Source organism: Eucalyptus grandis, chromosome 4 (assembly GCF_016545825.1).
Source record: "Eucalyptus grandis isolate ANBG69807.140 chromosome 4, ASM1654582v1, whole genome shotgun sequence".
NCBI lineage: Eukaryota > Viridiplantae > Streptophyta > Magnoliopsida > Myrtales > Myrtaceae > Eucalyptus > Eucalyptus grandis.
This window is the reverse complement of record NC_052615.1, coordinates 25,282,054-25,305,614: the sequence shown is the minus strand read 5'-3', so window position 1 is coordinate 25,305,614 and position 23,561 is coordinate 25,282,054. Positions and strand designations below refer to the sequence as shown.

At 37.8% G+C, this 23,561-nt stretch overlaps 2 protein-coding genes across 2 annotated transcripts; both read left to right on the top strand.

The window, feature by feature from the left end:
• Nucleotides 1-3,685: 3,685 nt before the first annotated feature.
• Nucleotides 3,686-4,536, top strand: LOC104442895 (receptor-interacting serine/threonine-protein kinase 4-like). The gene is made up of 2 exons (XM_039310830.1): nucleotides 3,686-4,321; nucleotides 4,477-4,536. Exons 1-2 carry the CDS (start codon nucleotides 3,686-3,688, stop codon nucleotides 4,534-4,536), a joined length of 696 nt encoding a protein of 231 aa, XP_039166764.1.
• Nucleotides 4,537-5,917: 1,381 nt separating this feature from the next.
• LOC104443021 (ankyrin repeat-containing protein BDA1) lies at nucleotides 5,918-8,417 on the top strand. The gene is made up of 2 exons (XM_039311094.1): nucleotides 5,918-6,420; nucleotides 8,345-8,417. Exons 1-2 carry the CDS (start codon nucleotides 5,966-5,968, stop codon nucleotides 8,379-8,381), a joined length of 492 nt encoding a protein of 163 aa, XP_039167028.1. The 5' UTR covers nucleotides 5,918-5,965; the 3' UTR covers nucleotides 8,382-8,417.
• Nucleotides 8,418-23,561: the final 15,144 nt, after the last annotated feature.

Genomic DNA, 23,561 nt, shown 5'->3' with positions numbered 1-23,561 from the left:
TTCAGATATTGTTCCTCTTCTTTCTATATACTCTTACCTCTATATTATGCTTTAAAAAAGTAGCTTCAGATGAGTTATGCCAACGTAGTCAAGATTCTTAGTCCAGGCCCACAGCATTACTAGCACCGACAAAATGTTATAGGAAGAGATTGCTGTTAAAAGGCCCACTACTGCAGTCAAGCATCACTTCTAGGATCAAAGTAGTAGTTGCAGAAATTTACACAATGGTGGCATGGCTTAACAAATTGTCATTCTACAACATGGAATCATGTTTTCTTTGTGGACTAAAAGTTTTATGAATCAACATCTGTAAAGAAACAACAGACAACAAAGAGAACTTCTGTGCATTATCTCAAAAGTTGGTCGGTAGTACAATAAAGAATATTATGACTTGTGAAAGGAAAAAGGGGAATAAAATCTATGAACTGTTTATAATGAATCTCTATATGTTTTCACCTCAATATTGAAAAGAAAGAATGCATGACACGAAGCTGTGTAATTCACTCTTTTTAGAACTTTTTCTCACTAAAGATGCTCCATCACAAAATTCAACAACACCTTGACCAATCATGGTGCTTGGTGAGAGAGGCAAGTAAGTTGCGATGACGGTAGATAGACAACTCTAACTATGAACATGAGAAACTAGGGACCTATATGGTAACTTTTTTATTTTTTTCGATTTATTTATTTTTTGTTTCTTAGAACAAAAAAATAAAATAAATCCATTTAGTAATGTCAATTAATTTTTCTATTTCCCAGAAGAGAAAAGTAGTCAGGGAATAGATTTGGAACAAAAATAATAAGTTGAAAAAAGTAGCTTCTTGTTTTCAAGAACAATTTCTAGAAATAAAGTCAATTTTTTCTTTTCTTTCTTTCTTTTCTTCTTCTTGCTTGCCGCTTGCCACCGCCCACTACTGCAACCCACCGCCAATTGCCACCTGCCGATCACCGCAAATTGTCGCTGCTAGTCGGCCGTCGACCGTTGGCAGGCAGTCACCCACCACTGCTCCCCCACCGGCCATCGTTGGTCAACGGCGATCAACAGGTGGCCAGTGGCGGCGGCTAGTCGATGATGGTAGCTGGTGAGCAAGAAGAAAAAACAAAAAATACAAAAAATTATGTATCATACCAAACACATTCCTTTTTTTTTTTTTTTATTTCAAGAATAAAAATTTTATTTAGTTACCAAACGCATTATTTTACTCAGAAATTGTTTTAGGGAATAAAAATAGAAAAGAACCATTTTTGAAAAGAAATTGGTCCCCAAACGTTACCATGCATACCCTAGGTAATCGGTAACAGGATAAAGACGACAATAAGAATACACAACATTATCTTTTATCCATTTGCCACTTATTGAGCTAACTGTGTTGTCAATATACTCCATCAATATAGTATGTTGGTTATGTTACCGAAGAATTACTGGAGTACAACATAGAAGGGCACAGAATAATTATAAAGAGCTGACCATTGCAGCATCTAAACCCCATGTTTTTGGGTAAATAATAGCTACTGTGAGTGTCATTTCTCAAGCTTTCAAAAGCTTTTGCATAGACTTTAGATATACTTCAAGTTTTCCATGAGGATATTATTTTGAACTTTTTCACTACCCCAACAACTTAAAATTGTAAATTCTATTTTAAGTAAAATTGTTGTTTATAAAATGTGCAGTTATGATCAACGTCTTCTCTTTCGTAACATGTAAACTATTCAAACTATAGATCATGAAAAATTTAGTCCTGTCCCTATAGTTTAAGCCAGTTTAAGTCCAGGCTCTTCGATGCAGTCGACCCAATTTGCTCACTTATTCAATTGACAGCTGCCGGATTTTCTCTTGCATCAAATTAAGGATCACAAACTTCTCCATATGTTCAATTTCAAGTCCAATTGAATTACTGTTTTAGTAGATCTACCAAATTCCCCACTTGTCTATGACTACTACACAGAATCTGGAGAACGTGAAGATCGACATTCAACGTCATTACTTGAGAAAGCCCGACTATGTCGAAGCCATCGCTAAGTCCGCTCATGTTCTTCACCTGTGATATCAAAATTGTTCCACTGAAAGTGAACTTCAGATGCAGGATACCAGAAGACGATGTATCTCACCAGAAACTGTCTACACCTTCTCGCAAGCAATGTCAGTCTGAAAGGCAAGGAACATAACAGATTGTCACGGATTCATTATATACAAATCATCATGGATAACAGGCAAGAGTCGACAGCTTGCCCGCTCTAGAAATGGCACAGTCCACGAGTCCCATGAGCCGTCTCCTATTTCTCTACACAGCAAGAGACAGTGGAAAGTGTAAATCAACAAAAATAATTTCATTTTCTAATGAATGAAAAAAGATTAATGATGGCACCTATTTGGGAGCAAAGTCTAGACCAACATAAATGGGAAAAAGAAGAAGAAGTTAAGTTAAACAAAATAACCCCTTGCCAATGCAGTTTTGCCGTTAACAGAGTATTCAGTTCTACATACACAGAATGTCACTGGGGTTCAGATAGGATACTAATTGCCAATTCCATAAACAAACATAATTGTAGCTAATGTTCCATAGAGATACAAGTTCAGAACATCACAAGAATAGTCTTACGAATTCAGTTCTACATATAAATTCACAGTTGTCTTTACTATGTGGCACAAACGAGATCCTGCAAACCCTCGTTCATGGACACTCCAACAAGGGTCGATGGCCCTCATCAACACACCAACAAGGATCACTGGCCCTTGCTGACAAAGCAGAACAGCTTCGGTGTTGCCTTCTCTTTTTTAAAAAAAATTAAGCTTTTACATCTCTCTTCCACATAGTAAAAATAATAGATAGTCCTTGATCTATCATGAATTTTTTTAGATTTTTATTCGTTATAGTATATTATGAAAACATTACAATATATAACATATGATTATGAGCTTTGACTTTTGCCAATAGATCATAGCAGTAGAGGTGATCCTCAAATTGAGCGTCAACTAATTTTTACCTAAGTTCGATCCCCATAAAATTTTACATATATAAATCTTCGAGTGGGGAAAAATTACGTATGTAAATCTTCCATCACGTGGAGCATGATGAGAACGCACGACTCACGACGGACTAAGACCATAAAGACTAAAAAGAGTTAAGGACTTGTTGTTAAAAAATAGGAAAGGAGCAAAAGGAAATCTACAGCTAAACGTGGGCCCACGAATGTCTTTGCTTTAATAAATAAGTTCAATCAGATTCGATTCTTCAGTAAGAATGTTTGAATCATGCATGTTTCGATGGTCCTGATTTTGATGAAAAGTGGAAAGCAGCCGCTAATTCAATTTCATGCTTATATAATTTATTTATCATTATTATTTTTTATTTGTACTCGTCCTCCTTCCTTTAAACAAGAGTTGCCCCACTTCCTTATTATTTGCTTATGTGTAAAATATGAAGTCCAAAACGCATACTAATTAGACTTTCTGGAAACTATTCTCTAAACCTGATAAATTTATTTCAATTTCATAGGAACAATTGAAGAACCACCATATGCATATAAATATCTCCTTTCTACTACTCCTGGGAAGCTCAACTAAATTTCCTTTCCAACATCCTCCATTTACATCAATCCTCTTAGAAAGCTCAAAGAAGTTCATTATATTTGAACTCATTTCTTTTATTGATAAGTTCACTTGCAACTACCGCTTACTCCGAGAATGAAAGAGAGCCTAAGTATGCATCCTAATGTGTATAGGGCTGCAAAGTCAGGAGACTTTCAATCTCCTGAGTTTCAGTCCCTAATCACAGCAATTTCGGAAAACGGAGAGGATCTTTTTCACCAAACAACGCCAAATGGGAACAACATTCTTCATGTTGCAACTCAGCACGAGCAAGTAAATTTCATCGAAAATCTTCTTCAACATCCATCGGGACCGCCTCTTCTTTGGCAGGGTAACTCCAAAGAAGATACTCCACTACATATTGCTGCCACCATGGGAAGCTGGAAATCTGTTCGAGTCCTTATTAATATGGTGAAACTGCACAGCATTGTTGAAAACGGACAAGTTGATGCATGTAGAGAACTACTTAGAAAGCCAAATTTGCATAAGGATACTGCACTGCACTATGCAGTAAGAGGAGGCCATGAATCAGTGGTGAAATTGCTGATTGAAGAGGATCCTCAATTGGGTGGTGTTACTAATGCTGCTGATGAGTCCCCACTTTATCTTGCAACAGATAGAGGGCATTTGTATATCATGGACCTGATTTTACGTGCTTCTGTGTTGCCATCCTCTCATAAGGGCCCTAAGGGATTGACAGCTTTGCATGTTGCCATCCATCGCCCACTGCTGGTAAGTATCACAGGTTTTTTCCACCGAAACAAATTTTAACTAAAGTTCTCTCTCTCGTGCAAGGCTTCATTTAGGTGAGACGTGATGATGTTAGCAGTGATGGCCGCCAACGCTATTTATTTATTTCTTGATTGCTACTTTTATTGTGTTGAAAGGCCATACATTTTCCCAAGGACATGGCTCTTGAGCAATTATATATGGGGGTTATAATTTGAATAAAATTTTAACTTGTTATTCTCGTTGCATTTGACTTTATTGTTTTATTCATTAATTTTTTTTTTTGTGGCCGGATATTCACTGACTATTAATTAAGTTCAAACTGGTTTGTCCTGTCTTAGCATACGGACTAAGGAAAAAAGAGTAGAGTTTTTCAAAGGATTCAACTACATTCTGGTTTACGTATCGATTCAGGAAAATCATTTTATTTTAAGAAAGTACTTTGTACACGCACTTAATTTCTTTCTAAGTGTTTTTCTAGATCTTGTACTCTTACTCGACTCCTTCGGTGGCAGCGGCAGCAGCCACCATCACTACCATAGCACCACTGCCTCTTCCCTCTCCTCTCTTCTCCAGTTCGGTTGTTTTACCTTCTTCTTCTTTTTAATTATCTTTTCTTGTGTCCTTCTTTGTTTCGACATTTTGTGTTTATGATTAATTGTCTTTCATTTTACAATAAATGGCATGGCATGGCATGCAATATATATAATATAGGTCAATACTACAAAAAACTCGAAATTGATACATTTGTGAAAAATCTATCCAAATCTAATTTTTTTGACTCCAAACTAGTACATCTATTACAAATTAATTAGTTGTATGACATGTGATAGTGGATAGGTGTACCACTTTGGATATTCTTTTGTGATATCAAATCAATTTAGTAGAAACTAACGGGGGATAAAATGGTTACGGATATATCAGAATGTGGGTTTTTTGTAGTAAAAAATTTAATTTAGAATAAATTTGTCACAAGTATATCAATTTGGAATTTTTTATAGTCAAAAAATTAATTTATGGTGAATTTGTTATATGTGAATTAGTTTGGATTTTTTGTGATGTTAACCCTTTATATTTCCGAAAGATCAAGGTATGCATGTAAATTTTTTTAATTCTTGAAGGCAAATCATGATGACTTGAAAAAATGGGAGTGCAACGATCATTGAAAATGCACAAGGCGCTAAGTCCTAATTCGATATTGAAATTTCTATGAAATTGAGTTGGGCACGATTGGTCTGCAATATGATTGGCACCAGAGAAAAAAACACTGGTCTTTTATCCTAGCCCTGACGGAGCAGATTCCCTCCTGAAAAAAGGAAAAGCTTCTTGTCGATCAACTTGACCAACTATTAACAATTTCACTTATCAAAAAGAAAACCTTTACAGATTTCTGTATTATACTGAATTGAAGGTGGTCAAATTCTACGTGCGTTAACATGAGATAACTAGAGAAACTTCGTAATAACCATGACATATTCGTTCCTAGTAAGGAGAAAAAGGGGAAAACTTCACGGGAGACAATGCAATTCTAATATCTATGTCAAGATGCTAAAAATAGTCTGAATCATGACATATTCATATTGTATTTGCAAAGGCTGGCAGAAAATCCTGAATAGCAGACCGGAATTGATCAGAGAAAGAGATGAAATGGGTTGGACTCCTCTTCATTATGTTGCTTCCAAGGGCAAATTCAAAGCGGTTCAACAACTACTACAGCACGATATTTCTGTGGCATATGACTTAGACAAAGAGGGACAATCAGCTCTTCACATTGCAGCGTTTTTAGGCTACTCTCTTGTCATTGATGAGATTGTTAAATTTTGTCCTAGTGCCTGGGACATCATAAACATCAACGGGCAAACAGCTCTTCACGCAGCTGTGATGGGTGGAGAAGCGGATGTAGTCAAGGACATACTCCGGAAACTGAACTTGGAGTATCTTATCAAGGAACAAGATACTGACGGAAACACGGCTCTGCATTTGGCAGCACTTCATAAGGACTACACCATCATAGATATACTTGCACGAGACAAGAGGATAGACCGTTTCATCACAAACAATGATCATATGACTGCCCTTGACATTTTTTGGCTCATGATGAGGTATGCTTTCTTGCTTGAACCCTATAGAGCTCGATTTGTTCACTTGTAGAGTAATCTCTTCAGTATTGTTTAGAAACGGTGGCTCAGGTGATAGTCGGTGCAAACAAACAGCCCAATTGGAGTTTTAGTGTGTCAACTTTGTTTTGCTTAGTCGATTGTTTGAGTTGATAGTAGCATAGATAGCTCTAGTAAGCGTGACGCATTTGAAAAAGGGACTTGGAGTGAAGTGATGTCATATCGAACCATAAATAATAAATTTGGGTAGCATTGAATTTTATGGTTAAGCCATTTACAATCATTCCCTCCTGCTTCACTTGACATTAATCGACACACTAATTATTACATCAATTAGGCAAAAATTGAAAGGCTTTTTTGTCCACCTAATCTATCATTAATGTTCCTACAGCAAAATATCGACATCAATTCCCATAGCTTACAACTTGAATGTAATTTGGTCCAATAGCCAATAAATCTATATTCGTGATTTAAAGTATTTATGGTTCTTTCATATATCCACTTATTATAAACTAAATGTGGAGGGATATAATTTCTTTCTTTCAAATAACCATTTAATCTATAAATTGGATATGAGCACACAAACGATTTAGTGACAAAGTAAAGCATAACTATTTTACACTATTGAAAAAAATTGGTTAAACTATATTAATGAGTATTGCAAGATTAACAGAAAGCAGTAGCTAAAGAAGTTGTCTTCAATTTTTTAGTTTTGATCTATAACATGGTGATGAATTTGCATCATCATATAGAAATTATGTCTTACAAGATAATTATCTTGCCAGTAGTTATTACTGTAAAATTTAAAATTGAAGTCCTCATAATTTAATTAATACTTATAGTCTGAAATCATCTAACTCATTTGCACATGTAAAAGCCCTATTTAATATCTAATTGCATAAAAAAAAAAAAGGCCAAATATTGAATTAATAGCCAACAATGAACTGCACACTATAAAATAAATAGTTTAAAACAAATATATGTCTGAATTTTTTTTGATTATATATATAGTTGCCTATCTTAGTTTAACTCTTTACTCCTTTTCAGACTTAGTTTAACTCTTGAATCATTTTCAGACTTTTGTCCTATTTCTTTGTAAAGTGTGAGAGTCAAACCCCACACTTAAAACTGAATCTTCTTACCTTTTATCCATATGAGAAGTTGGAGAATAAACTCCCCACCTGTCTCTTTCCATGTGGGAAGAGCGGACCTCAGTAACAAAGAATTCAATAAAGTAAAATTCAATAGTAATTAATTATGTTGTTTGGTTGATAAATGTATATTATTTGTGTACAATATAATGTATGAAGTTGGTAAATATGGATTTTATAATCATATTATCTCATCAAATAAAAAACTTTCATTGAGCATAAAATTTCAAATGCGTGCGACAATCGGGTCATCAAAGAGTTCACAAATAGTTGTCATCTTATTTATCTTGAAAACAATGCAAAACATTAGGGTTGGGACCCTCCAAAGTTAAGGGATAAGCTAGAGGGAGGAAAAAAAGAACAAAAGAAAAATGGAGAATAAATATGTGCCGTCTAATGACCCCTATGTGCTAGGATGTCAACCATACAGCGGTGACTTTAAATGTTAGATTAGATGTAGCTTTAGAGGATCTCAATTTAAAAAGTTTATCTGCACCTTCTGACTTTGAAACAACTATTCTGTCACATTCACATGAAAATATCGGAATAGTTTAACAATAATTAGCTATAATCCTTCTGTTTTTTTTTTCTGCCCCCATTCAAACAATTCTTGAGATAAAAGAGATAACCTACCCTCTGCCTCATAATATTTTATGACTCGCCGGGATTTCTGTTGTTTATAAATGAAATTTGAGTGCGTAAAGGTATTTCGCCGGAAGAGTTCACCCTTTAATTAATACATGTTGTAAATTTTTTAGGTCGGCTGCAGTGCTGCCAAAGTTAATTATCTATTAAAAGAATCTTGCGGAATGTCGGATTTCCAAGGTGGGGTTATTGAAAAAATAAAAAGATGTTGGACAAGCAATTTGTTGAGGGTCAACCAGGTGCATCTATAATCACCGGAAGTAATATCGCCAACCGAGAAAATTCCGATTCATCAACAAAAACTTGATCAACCTTCAACAATTAATGGCAACGCTCATAGCCACGGTGACCTTTGCTGCAACCTTCACCATGCCCGGAGGATATAACAACGATGGACCCAACCGAGGGATGGCGATTCTTGCTGACAGGGCAGCTTTCCAAGCATTTGTGGTATTAAACATTACAGCGTTCAGTTTCTCAGTCGTGGCATTATTCATACAATTTGATCCTTGGGTCCCGGGCCCTCGCTACGAGGTGAGATACACCTACCCATTGCGATGGGACTTTGCATTTTCATTGCGATATGGGCAATGGTGCTTCATTTATTTACGCCTTTGCTTGTGGTACGTATGTGGTATTGACCGGAACCATCAAGCTTGGAATCTCTCCTTTTATCATTGGCGGATGTATCATGATTATGTACATTATCGGTAATTCACTTGACCCTATAGTAAATCGGCCACCTCACTATCCGGGAAGATATGTCCGAAACTTATTGTTTAAATATAAAATACTCTAGGGAAGCTGCTAATAAATTGAGCCGGTTCTACAGTCCCATGTCTTTGTGCCCAGGAGATTTTCTTCTGGCCTTGTCAGTTCGAGCACTTTTATGTCAGCCGTCTGATTTAAACCCTATCAAAGATGTCTGGAGAGCAGCAAAGGACAACAAGTTGAGGCTTTTCGTGTATGTGAAGGATATACAACTCGACGGCTTCTCAGTTGACCAAATGAAAGCCAAGAGGGTTAGCAGCTGCTGAGCGATTGCGGTTGAACTGCCAAATTGGTATTGTCTAATGTTTGTTGATAGATGTTTGGTTGCAAGGGTATCGGATTTTGCAGAATTTCAATTAAAAAAAAAAGATTTCCATGGCATATATTGAGTTTTATTTGTCTTTACTGTCGATTACAATTACTATAATTTCTATGAATTTCTTGAACATTCTTCAACGGTGGTAGATTGGCCAAATCAAGTTACTGGTTAGCAAATTTCCAGTATATTGTAATGAATTTACTAACACCAAGTTGATATGTAAGTTACAAACTTCTTTTAAATTTTACAGGTGGACATGATAGAGATTAATAAATTATCGACATCGTAAGGAAGTTAACAACTTTTAAATTTATGAGCAGATCGAGTAATAGGTTAATAAGTTCCTGACATGGTAATGAAGACATCAATGTCAAATGAATTAAGTTACCAAACCATTTAATTTTTACAAGTGAGCGCAGTTAAAAGTTAGTAAGATAGCACTATTGTAATGCATTTACCAACGCCAAATTTCTTCTTTAAGTTTTACAAGTCGGCTCGGATAAAGGTTAGTATACAGCTGAAGGCTTGCCGAAAAATGTGATATTTACTACCATATATTTTTAAGTTGCCGTTAATTGGGACTTGGTTTTGACTTCTATACACTGCTTTTTAATGGCATGGTTGAGCAAAGCTGCAGGAAATATCATAATATTCTCAGCATCTGTCGAGAGCAAAAGTCATGGCTGACGCAAGATCCTTCCCTTTCGATTATTTCAAAAGTTTCATAAGTTTTCAGAGAAATGGGAATGTCATCTTTCAGTGTAACCTTAGAACTTACTAGTCAATCCAGTAAGTAACAACATCAAATAATTAGGTACACAAAGTTAAGAATGTATCACCATATCAACCTATGAAAATTTAATCATATAGTGATGCCAAAAACAATCATCTCGCTTTTTCTTTCGTGTTCGTACGTAGAACACATACATCGCTCGCCAATGCACAAAGAGGAGTAGCGGCTAATCCTCGAACAACCTAACCATTCTTCAATACAAACCCTGAAGCCTAGGGGTCCAACTACTAGAAACCGTCTCTGTTGCCATGCATTTGCTAAAGTTGCATCATCCACCAAGTACGGTACTATATGTTTTTGCATGTGAGAGAGAGATCTAAAGATGGCTTCCAGAGTGTTGTGACCCTCCCGACATGTTCAGAGAAAGACGGATTTAGACATAATGCCAACAGTGGACCAATGGTTACCTAATAGCTCGAGTTCTCCCTAACCCTTATCTCACGCGACTCTAGAATTTTCAATGTTTTGGTGCAATTTAACCTAAAAGAAGGAGCTGCCACTAGCCCAATTGAGATATGGAAAAATATCTCATTTTCTACGCAACTAGATATTCTAAAATTGGTGATTTGATTACACTAATTGCCTACCTAATGCTTTTTCAATACCTTAGCTAGATTGGTTTGGTACCTAAGATGTTCATGCAATCTTTTAACCATTTTAGTACCCTATGCCACTAAACGATATCCATCCATAAGTGCAAAATCAAGAGCAAATAAACAATCACAATCGATATGATAAAGTAAAGTAAAAAGAAGTAAACTCAATAAAGTATCAAGCAAAGGATCATCATTAAGTCCCTCATACAGCAATCCCCATGCGCTAAATAAGAGTTGAATCCAATTCCTTGTCCAAAAGATCAATACGCGAAAACTAAACTATATCAAAGTTACTAAATTCTTTAAACTATATATATGCTAACTAAATGAAACTAAGCCAAATCTAGTGCTGGAAATTAACGGCCTAGTCAAGGCCCCTATTTCTAACCATTTTTCTTATTTTCTATATTTTTCAATTTTTTTTCAATTTTTTTAAATTTATTATTATTATTTTTTATATAAGGGGACGCTGGCTGGGCCCTTGGGCCCAGTTCGTGTATGGGTCAAACTTATACTTTTGAGGTCGGGGCCGTAAAAGTCCTTTGGGCTATATATCTATCTAGATTCTTCCCCTAAAAAATCGAATTGGACTTAACTAGTCGAATTAAGCCCAAATTCCCTAAAAGAACTCATCAAATCCGAATTCACCTGAACCAGATTCAGCCCAATCGTTTCTTGTCAAGTTCAAGACCCGAAACACTAAAATCAAGAACATCCGTGAAACAGTACCATTCATAGACTCCCTGCCTACGGCCGTCCTCTGTCACCATCAACTCGATCCTCCGCAATCGCAACAGTAAAGGAAACGGACAGAACATAAGAATCGAGAAACAAACCGAAACGAATGCTTCAATGGATCGACACTCCAGTCCTTAACTCGAATCCATTTACTCGCCATTGACAAACATACACGGGAATAGAACAAGAATAGGTGTGTCAGTCTCGGTCAATGCGTAAAATTCTACTAAATCATGCTTACCGACCAACCAATCAATCAATAATGTGCACGCTAAACTGGTTTGTCTTTGGATTTAGCAGAAACTCACTGATGCACATGTTATGCGTATTTGGCGGAGAAGCAAAACAAAGCGCAATAACTTTGGATTAGAGATCAGGTTCAAACAAAATTAGTCCAAGGATGCAATCATCAGTATGAATATGCAGTTAAGCCGATTCTATCCTAATCTAGAACGTGCCATTTCAGTTACTTTTATTCATCGAAAGCAGAGGATAGTAGGGAAGAGAGATAGCCTTGTTGACGAGGAATTCTTGGTCACAATTACTGGTCGATTTTGCACGAGGAAGATCTGGAAACCGTGCTTGGGTGAATGAGCACCGATAGTGAAGTTTCAGACAAATGCGAATGGCTTCAAACACTATTGAAGATGAAGAGGCATGAAAGGATTCAAAAGAAATCTCTGATAGAGTAACTTCTGATATCTCAAAAGACGAATGATTTCATCCGGTGCCTTCTGTTCTAGTTCTCTTTCCAGTACATACGTTAGTCGGTGCCCGGTGATGGTAAACCGATGGCGATTACCAGCAGATGAGGATGACAAAGAAAAAGAAATTCAAAAGAAGCGCGCTAAGGGAGTGCAAGTTTTCCCTCTTTTTCGATTGTCCTTGCCCGTCTGTTTTCTGTCAGGTGCGCATGCGTGCCTCAAAAATGGTTTTCTCTCCGATCAGTGTCTCCTTGAGACTGATGTGTTGGCCGTCGATACAGTTTCCAAGATCGACATTGTTAGAAACTCGAACGCATTGGAGGAGAAGATGAAGATTTGCATATCTGATTTGGAATTCATGATTCTTGGAGTGAAATGGCAGCAATCCGAACCTTCGACGCTAAAAATTTCTCCTCTATCACTCTCGATACTCTCTCTTGATACCTTGGCTTGATGAGACTGTCCCTCACAAACGTTCCTTATGTGAGGTAGCGGGTGTATACATTTTAGAATGGCCAAAGTGAGGTTTAGAGAAGGGACCCTAGGCTATTTATAGGGTTTTGGTGGACCCTCTCATCACTGGCTGAGCTTAATTCGATACACACAAGCCAAGCCATATTCGATTATTAAGAAACTTTATATCTTACTTTATTATATCAATTTCATAAAAACGGTAAATCACAATCTTAATTAATGTGGCCCACATTAGAAAAACTCTTACATGATGATCGATGACGACTAGAGGGGATGAGTACCGTCTTACGGCTGGAGAAGGTAGGCGACGTCTAATGGTGGTGGGGGAAGAATCCAGAAGCTTATGGAACGGAGCTTCCTTCCAAAGCAATTTTTCTATCCTTTTTCTCTTGTGATCACTGAAATTGGACATGGGCTGTGCGAACAGATTCGGGCTGAAGCTTACATGTTTGGCGAATCGAACAAAACTCCTTTTCTTGGCTATAGAAAATAGATCAAGACCTTCAGCAATAAGCCACCTTAAACAAAAAGTCAAGCTAGTTAGATAATATTTGGAAATATCTACGAAAAATTCTAAACCATGCTCTCTTAAATAGGCCACCTTAAGCTTTCCAATACACCTTAAAAGCCCTTGAACTAGTGCACTTGGAACATATCTACCTTATAAATATCGATTCATACAGACATAGAAGAAAATGTTTTCTATTAATTCAAAGGTTGTACCTACACGATAGGAATGGGGATAGAGAAAGAGGGAAAAAAAAAAGGAAGATTTCACTAACACATTACTTTTGATCGAAAAATCAATCCATTAATGGAGTTAAAGTCAAGATTATTCCATCAAAATTTTGTTTTGTCCTTCAAATTGTCTTTTCTCAAGTGGTCCTTCGGAGAATAAGAAATCCTAAAATTGACTCGACTTTCTTAAATTTTTTTCAATGTAGTCCCTAAGAAAAATTCTTTCCATCGATTGCATTATAACTGTTTCAAATGGAGGATACCGATCTAGATCTAGTGAAAGAAGGAAGCATTCTCATGTGATATTGGGAGAGATGAAATTATCCAATGAATATATTCGATTCATCATAATTCCATTGACTTCCCAATTTTCATCAAATAAAATATCTACTCACAAAAAAAAAAAAAAATGAAAGCACTATCCATTATGAGAATTATTTATTCTATTGACTTCTATTTGTAGCTGCTTCAAACTAGCCATTACTAATTGGACAAAAACAAGAGGGCTTTCTCTATCATTAATCTTTCCTACAACAAAATATCAATATATTTTTTTGGGTCGATCAATATCAATGTCTTGGATGTTATAGGATATAATAGTCAATAAATCTAAACTCATTATAGGAGTCATTATGGTTGTTCCAATATGTGTGTCGATATACAATGCTTCTGTTTATTACTTTACGACGTTTCAAATTAGTTAATTTTGTTGATTGGTCGATAAATAAATACATATGCTTTTGTTAATATTATGTTTTATTATCATATTATCATATCAAAACAAAAATTTTCAGTAAGTATAAGTTTCAAATCTGGACAACACGCGGGTCTTCAACTAGTTCAAAAGTAATTGTCTAAATCTTAGTTAATTCGAAAACATTGCAAAACATTTTTTGTTGGGATTCTCTAAAATTAGGCGATGCCAAAAGGGGAAAAAAGAAAGAAAATAAAAGGAAAGAAATGGAGAATACATTAGGATTGGGATAGCATACCCGTAACTGTTAGGGGTGTGCATGGTCCGGGCGGGCAGTTCCTGACCTAGAACCGAGAACCGTTCGCTGAGGATCAGTTCCGAAAAATTGGAACTGAGATCCACCTATTTGTTGCATGGATCCACCCAGGAACCGGATCACCGTGATCCGATTCCCGAGTGAATCCATGGAACCGATCTTGACACGAAACAATTTTGGTTTTCAACATAGAACGACTACATGACATCAAAGCAAGCCAAAGAAAGAAAAACCAAATTTAAGTACGTGGAGATGTGGACAGTAAGCATGCCACCAGCAGCTGATTAATAGATGATTGCTCAACATTAAATAACAGTCAGCTACACGTAAATGACAAAAAAAACCAAGTGCGGTGGGGGAAAAAACCCTCAAGATGACTCATAGGGTAACTCTACTTCCATCAAGCATGCCACCAGCAACTGTATCCGCCTCAAGTATTCTTGTTGTCTAAGACTAGCTAGAGATGTTAGACAGGAAACAAGCTGCTCTGGAGTAGACTCCCCCAAATCCACATCCTCCATAGTCAATTCTTGAGTATTCAAATCGCCCTCGGGAGTTAAACTCTCACTCTCCAAACCCCTCACATCACGTTCCGGTGCAGAGAATCTACAAATGACTCCTTGAATCTCTTCACTATCCATCATCGATAATGGATCTACCTCGTAATCTTTAGTAGCATATGCCATTGTTGACTCAATTTCCATGACTTCCAGAGATGCAACAACAGAAGTCGCAACATCTTTGGAGGCCACATTTTCTGCCAGAGAATCTGCCCATTGAAAGAAAGCACAAGCTCCATGTCCCTGTGTTCAAGCCAACACAAGTTAAATAAACAACAACCAAAAGTGCAATCTTGTGAGTACCAGATGATTAGAACCAATGAGCACAAGGGAAGGAACAAGATTGGCACCTAGAAAACTTGCAAAATATGGAAGGGGACAATTTCCACGCAATCTGCAGAGACTAGGAATATTTGCTATACTTCTAGTAATTCATAGATCTCAATAGGTAAAAGTAAGGAAAAATTTATAAGACAGGATTTCCCATTGCCACTTTCCTTAACTGCATTTTGCCAAGCCTACTAGAGGATGTGTTGGAAGTTATGAATAAGATGCAACAATGAATTCTTTTATGTCAAAATTCTGCCCAAATCATCTTAGAAATTCGATGATAATGTTAGGGACAACAAAGCTTCTATGTTTTACACACAATCTATGAAAAAGTCACAATGGACCAAAGAACCACCAAAATTGCAGCTTTGGATTGGGCTTCATATACATAATTGCTGCCTCAAACAACACGCGGAAGAAACTTTAGCTACAAGAGCTATCAACTCCAGTAAGAAGCCCCCTGCTGCAATCCCCAACTTATGTAGGAGAAAAGCTACCCACCCAGTGATAAAGCTCCCTCCTTTAAGCTTCACTTTGCCTAACATTCAACAGAGCTCATGAATTGCAACTCATACCACCGAAATTCTACAAGCTATCGGCAAATTCTAATGGTGGCAAGAGATCAAATTCCTTGTGCAACAAACCTCGAACGAGGAGACGAAAGGAAAAAAAAAAACAAGGAAAGGTGCGAGATTGGGGGGACACTTACAAATCGACGGAGGTGTGGCGTCAATAGCAAGACGAACCAGCAACAGACAGGGAAACCAAAGTCGTAGGGGTTGCAAGGGGATCGCACGGAGGGGCGGCGGAGCAGTGACGAAGACACAGCGACCAGTTTGGGATTTGCTGGCATTGGTCGTCGAGGCTGTAGGGGCTACAACGACGTCAAATTGCTGGTAGAGGGGGCCCGAAGCAGAAGCAATGGAGTTGGTACTCAGACGGAAAGCAACAGAAGCGAAGGCGATCACGGTGACGGGCGAGCGGGTGAAGGGCGCTCGCGACTGTTGGTGCGGTGGTCGGCGCGGAGGCGAGCTATGGCGTCACGGGTCACTGCTGGGCGAAGCAAAGGTTGTGGCAGGTGGCAGCCGGCGCGAGGGGGTAGATAGCAGTGGCATAGGAGCAGCAGCGGCGGCATCAACGCTCGGGGAGGAAGGGCGATAGGAGGAACCGAGGAAGAGAGAGAGAGTGAGAGAGAGAGAGAGAGAGAGAGAGAGAGCGAGAGAGAGAGAGAGAACAACAGAACCGAAGACGAAGAGCAAGAGACAAAGGTGAGAGAGATCTGGGGTTTGTTTTAGTAATATTTTTTTAATATTAAAAATTAATTAGTCCGGTTCGGGTGGGCGGGCGGGCGGGCGGCCGGATCCGCCTATGGAACCGGAAACCGGACCAGTACCTACCTGTTCCCATAAATTGGAACCGGAACCGGACCGGTTCCCTCAAGAACCGCCGGTTTTTGGCGGTTCCGGTCCGGTTCTGGGCGGTTCGGGCGATTCCCGAGTATTTTGCACATTCCTAGTAACTGTAATTGTTTACTCTTGGAAAATCTTTACGGGTGTTATTTACCATTTACCTTTATCCAAAAGATGTTACTTGAATGAATTCTCCATGACCTCTTAGCACTTGCCAGAAGTTTTATGTGTTATAAATGGATTTTGAGGGTGTGAGGGTCTTGAAGTATTTTATTGGAAAACTTTCACTCGTTAATTGATACATTCTATTATGTGCTTTTTTAGAGGGACAACAGTTGGAATGCTTGGTCGCCGCTGGAAGGTTCTCATGGAATTCCGGGCTTTCAAGGCTGGTTTTTTGAATATGGTAAGAAGAGGTTAGACAAGCAATTTGTTGAGGGACAATCATCTGTCTCTATAACCACAGGAAGTAATATTGCCAACTGAGATAACTTTAATTTGTCTATAAAAAGAATTATGGATGTTCCACTACTGGTGGGAGGACTCGTAGCTACATTAAGCTTCACCGGCCTTCTCACAGTGCCCGGAGGTTATAACAATGATGGGGTTGCGATTCATGCTGGCAAGGGATCTTTCAAAGGCTTTATGCTATGGAACGTTATAGCGTTCGCTTTATCCATGGGGGCAATACTCCTTCTTTGTCTAAGTTCTACGCACAGCTATCGTCAAGAGCCGAAACACATCCCGACCGTGGGATGTTGCATTTATGTTGCGTCAGGCGGGATCATACTAGCCTATCTTCTCGGGGCGGCCACCATATCGGTCAGACCCACCAAGACTACCGAGGAAGGAATGGATATTTGTTTTTTTTTTGTGGAGGTTTCTTGGCTTTGTTCTTCGCCTATGAACTCCCCGACCACGAGGCTCATTCGTGGGCGCTACGTGGCTCTCCCAAAAGGTACATCCGAAGGCTTATGATTAAGTGTACGACACGATGGACTGATTTCCTTCGGAGGCTTATTGATTGGTCGCTAGACAAGCTAATGAGTTGGGCCGGCTTCCCGTGACATTGTGCACAGGGACATTTTCGTGTTTGCTTTGTCAGCCATCGATTTCGAGCACTTTCATGTCATCTGTCCGATGTAAAACCTGTCAACTTCCATCGTTGGATTGATCACCTGCTCGATTGCCATACTCAAGATGAAGGTTTGCACGCCCCTGGAGTTTTGTCAAAGAATGTGATGTTTAGTTTTTTACTTGAAGTTGCCGCTGAATTGGGACTTTGTCTTCTAACTTTTATGCATCTCTCTTTCTTGGCATAGTTCTGCAAAACCACAGAAAGCGCCGTAACATTTTCAGCATCTGTTAAGAGCAAGAGTCATGGGTGATGTGAGATCCTTCCTGTCTGATTATTTCAAAAGCTTCGTAAGGCATTCATAGAAATGAGAATGTCGTCTTTCTAGGTAATCTTAGAACTTTGAATGTCAATCCAGTGAGCAAGCAACATCATCAAATAATTAGGCACACGACGCCAAAGGCGTGTCATCATATCAACCTATAAAAATTCAGTCATCCACTTATGCTGAAAACAATTATTTCTCTGTCTTTCGTGTTTGTGTGTGGAATATAATGCAATGAGAGGAGCAGCGGCCCTTGAACAGCCTAGCCATTGATCAATACAAACTGTGAACGAGAAAAGTACCCAAAAAAAAAAAAAGATTATAGCATTGATGTCAATTGAGTCTTAAACATATCAATTGACCAATTTAATCCTAAACTTTTTCACTTTGGTACTAATTGAGTCAACCTAGTCAATTTTAATAATAAAAAAATTGTTGGCATAAATGTCGACCATCTTATGTGACACAATTGGCGCTGACGTGAATATTTTTAAAATTTTAAATTTTTTTGAATTTTTTTTTTGAATTTTTTCTCGTTCTTTTCCTTCTCTTTTGCTTCTTTTCTTTTTCTCTTTCCTTCGCTAGCCGCTAGTAAGGGCCCCTAGCCTGATTTGATGAGGGGCGGCCTCATCCAGCCCTCGCCAAAGGGGTGTGGGCTAGGCTTATGAATCCGGTTCGCATATGGGTCAAACTTGTACTTTGGGGGTCCAGGCCCTAAAAGTCATTTGGGATTTTTAGTTAAGGAGGATCCGGAAAACGTCGCTGGTGAGGATGAGCACCGGTAATGAAGTTTTCAGACGAACACAAATTGCTTCAAGTCTTCACGGTCAAAAACACGATTGAAAACGAAGAGGCGGGAGAGGATTCAGAAGAAATCACTGGAAGAGAGTCTTCTGGATGCTTCCAAAACCTCTAGAGTGATTTCAACCGTCGCCTTATGTTCTAGTTCTCTTACAGTTCGTATGTGAGTTGATGGCCGGCGATGGTAAACCGTGTTGATCACCGGTGGATGAGGATGACCGAAGAGAAAGAAACTCCAAAGACACGTGCTGAGGGGGTGCAAGTTTTCCCCCTTTGCTCGATCGTCCTTGCCCGGGTGTTTTTCTCTCAGGTGTGCATGCGTGCCTCAAAAATGGTTTTCTCTCGATCAGTGTCTTCCCGAGACTGAGGATCGACGAAGGCTGGACGTGGCGGGCGCCGTCCGACGGCCGGAGGAGGTGGGCGACGTACGACGGTGGTGGGGGAAGAATCCGGAAGCTTCTCGAACGGAGCTTCTCTTCGAGGGCAATTTTTCTTCTATTCTTTTTTCTCTTGTGATCAACGAATTTGGACATGGGCCGGGCCAGCTGATCGGGGCTATAGAAAATAGACCAAGACCATATTAGATCCCTTTTTTATTTGTTGATTTGACTATTATTTGTTTGCCTATTTATCGTTTTAGTTCTTTTTACTATTCCCTTGCTTTTTTGTTTTTTTGGGGGTACTTTTACAAGAATAAATACTTAAACTATTGACTCAAATGAGGGGTCAACACAGAGACGATGAATTTGACTTTCCTAGCTTCACCCAAGTTCTTCAATCTGTTAGGGAAATCCCTTATGATGTTTTGAAGATGACAAAATAAATCAAAGGCTACTAATATGTTTGATGGTTGAGTAATAGACCATGCAGATGATAGAAAATGTAAAGGATATTATCAAAGTCAGAAGACGGCTAGAAGACTGAACGTAACATATGTCCAGAGTATATTTTGAAGATTTCCAGACTTTTGTATCAAAGTCTGAAGACTGCCAGACTCAAGACTCAAAGTCTGAAGACTGCCAGACTTTAGTGTCAAAGTCTGTTCTACATTAAAAGTTTGTCAACTCTAACTAATTCTAGACTGAACGTGAATGATGAACCAGAAGACAGACTCTATGCTGAAGCTGAACTAGGTACAGACCTTAAAGCTAAATCTGTTCAAAAGCAGATATGTTCATACCTAGATTGTAAAGTCTATTGCACTCAGACTCAGCTTGTAAAGTCTATGGCTATCAGACTTTACATCCAGATTCGACAGAACGTAACTCAAGCCCAATCATACAACGGTTAGTGATCTGGTTTGGATTCCACATGAAGATTGATTTGATTGATTCAATCCATTTGATTGACGATTTGATCTTGAAGACAAGAACTTTCTATACGAAGAAGCTTTACTTATGGAAACCAAGATTTCGTTTGTATGGGCAATCGGAATCAATTTGGGATTCTACCTTTGTCACTTAACGGCTACCAAATCTTCTAGATACAGAGCTGTCCAATGGGTATATTGGAAGACGATTCTCCGGGATACTGTCCAACGTGTAGTTTGGAAGTGGAGGAGTATTTAAGGAGATGAAGGACCGATGAGCAAGTAAGAGACGGAGCGTAGAATTTATAATTCCAAAGTCTGAGCGACTTTCGATCATACATTTGTCTTTGTTGAGCTTAAACGTTTGTGATCGTGAGAGAAATACCAAAAGAGTGACTTAGTGAGATAGTGTGATCTACTATTAAGTGTTTGCACTCGAAGTTGTAATCTCTTGTTGATTGCATAATGGAATCCAGCCAAGAAGGCTGTTAGCGTGGGAGAGTGGACGTAGGCTTGGATTAAGCCAAACCACTATAAATCTTGTATTTTTATTCTCTTCCTTAACTCTTTTGTTTTACTCGAAGTTTATTTTATTCCGCATATTCTTGCCAAGGTTTATTTTATACACCTATTCACCTCCTCAAGGTGTTCATATTAGCACTCTCACAATCTAATCCTATCCTCGATGTAAAGCTTGGTTTGCAAGAAATCCATCAGTTAGATTCATTCATATTATTTTTCCCAATAGATCAAAGGTTAAAAAGGATGCAAATGGTAGCATTGAGTAAGTCGCAAAAGCATGGTACAACAATATTACACCACAATGACGACACCATATCATTATATGCTCTTTCATCGGTTATGTTACATCCATTTTTCTCGTGTAAATGCAATTTTCATTAGATCACTGACTTTACAAACTTGGGTGCCCCATGATCAAATGACAATCATAAGTCACTGCACAATGTAATCGCGGACCATGTCATGGATTTACAAGTCTTGCACCATAAGATTGTAGAGGAGGAAGCTCGGCAAACTCGATTTCGTAATCCTCAGCCTTAAATTCAACATGGTTAAATTTCATATATAAGGCTTAGAACACGTTTCAAATACTTCTATGTTATATCTTGTTGGCCATACAAGATGCAACAAAAATAGGTTTATTACCATCAAAATCTCAAATCAATACCTCATAATACATTTATCCTAAACTCTATTTTCATCTTGCAAACAATCTTGAACTAATTCCTCATAACATATTTGGCCCAAGGCAGAATCCTAAGTCAAATATATCATCCATTAATAGTTTAGGATCAAACGGTCAAGGTAATCTTTGGTCAGGTTATCAATTTTGAGATTTTTCATAAGACAAAAATTAGTTTGGGGTAAAATGTGTTGAAGGTTTTTATGTGATACGAAAACTAGTTTGGATAAATTTATTATGTGAATACAAGTTTCGAATTTTTAATGACATAGACCCAAAATAAAAAATAGAACAGTTAAGTCCAAGTCAATGTTAATGTTAAAAATATTCCAATCCCCTAATTTCTCATTTATCTATGCGCGTGCAACTTCTCAAGTGAATTCTTAATTTTGGAATTGGTTTGAGTGCAGAAAATAATTCTCAAAAGAATGGAACCATTCAAAATGCATGCTTTCTAAACCATTAGGACATTCTACCATGATCTAGCTTAAATACTTTACCAATCATTATCAATCTCTATTTCAAAGAGCATTGGTAGGAAAATAACACTAAATGTCATATCTTTTTAGTGCCAAAATTTTTTGAGTAATTACTCAAGTGTTATATTGGTGGAAAAACGATTACTCAAGTGCTTCTAGTTGTAAATTCCAACATATTCTATGTTTTGTATATGAAATTTTTATTAATACATGGCTTTTCTTATAAAAAATGAGTCCAATGCAGAACTTTTTTCGTCTAACATGGCAACGTGAACAATACAACAGGGCTTCTCTCTCCAACCCCACACCCCCAAAAAAAAAAAAATTCTCCGTCATCTTTGTGGCATTTAACCAATAACTGATTCAAAATGATTTTACTGTAGTAACCAAATTAACGAATCGGAAGATCACGAATTTAGGATAGAAACAAGTACGGTCAATTAAAATAGCTAACTAAAGTACTTTGGAGAGGTATTTTAGATTCCTAATGAATTGAGTAATAAGAATCAAAGAATTTAGGAGAATGGTTTGTTGCTTAAATATTTGAATGACACGATAGTTTGAAATTTTCCAAATAGGTAGTTGGTGTCTATGGCAAGTAAAAGAAGCATGGAAACAAACCTCCCTATTGTCCATTTATTAAAAAAAAATACACAAATGAAAAGCACACATAACTTTATTCTTTTCTTTCATTATTCTTTTCTTTTTCTTCTTTATGCCTTTACTTGGCACTGAAGTGTCATTATTCAAGACAGGAGAGACTGGGTTTCTTTTCTGTGGGCCCACTAATTTTTCACTTTTCATAAGAATTTCTAAATGTGACATTATATGACACTGTCCTATGACAACCCCCTTTCTCTTTTACTATTTGTGCTTCTTTCATCAAATGAATTGTGAATTTCAATTCAAGTGAAAGAGTATAAAATAAAGTAACTCTCTTTGCCGATTAAGTAGTAGCACACTTTATTCCTTTGCAGATAACAACAAAAAGGACCAAAACATCAAGAAGGTAGGTCAATAGATCTATCAATCATATTAGGTACAGTTTTAGCAAGAAAGAACTTAGCAAGCTCTACAGTTGATTTAATTTGTGACATTATGTTATTTGATGTTCACAGTGTAGAGAAATATTTAATATGAACCATTTAGATTTCTGACTATTAAAGAAGGAAAAAGATATACCTACTAAGTCCCATCCAAAACTCTCCAAAATATCTCGCAAATTGGTTGGAGATTGGAAATTAGTGCAGCAAGGTGCCACAGATCCTTTGGAGATTGTTTACACAAATGTAAAGCAAACATCAAAAGGGTTATGATCGACGATTTGTTGCATCATCCTTAAAACCCGACATTCCTCTATGAGGAATTTAATCCTTTGTAGCATGGAAATCATTCCTGTCAATAATTACTACTTAATCATTCACCAAGAATAAGATACCGTTCCTCTTCTCTCTAGATACTCTTTCCTCGATATCTTGCTTAAAAAAAGAAGCCACATTGAAAAGCTTCAAATGGGTTATGCCAACGTAGTCAAGGTTCATAGTCTAGGCCCATAGCAGTACTAGCATAGGCACAATGTTCTAGGAAGAGACTTGCTGTTAAAAGGCCCACGACTGCAATCAAGTGTCACCTTTGGGATTATACTAGAAGTTATGGATAAAAGACACTATAAATATCATAAATTTTATACGGCAT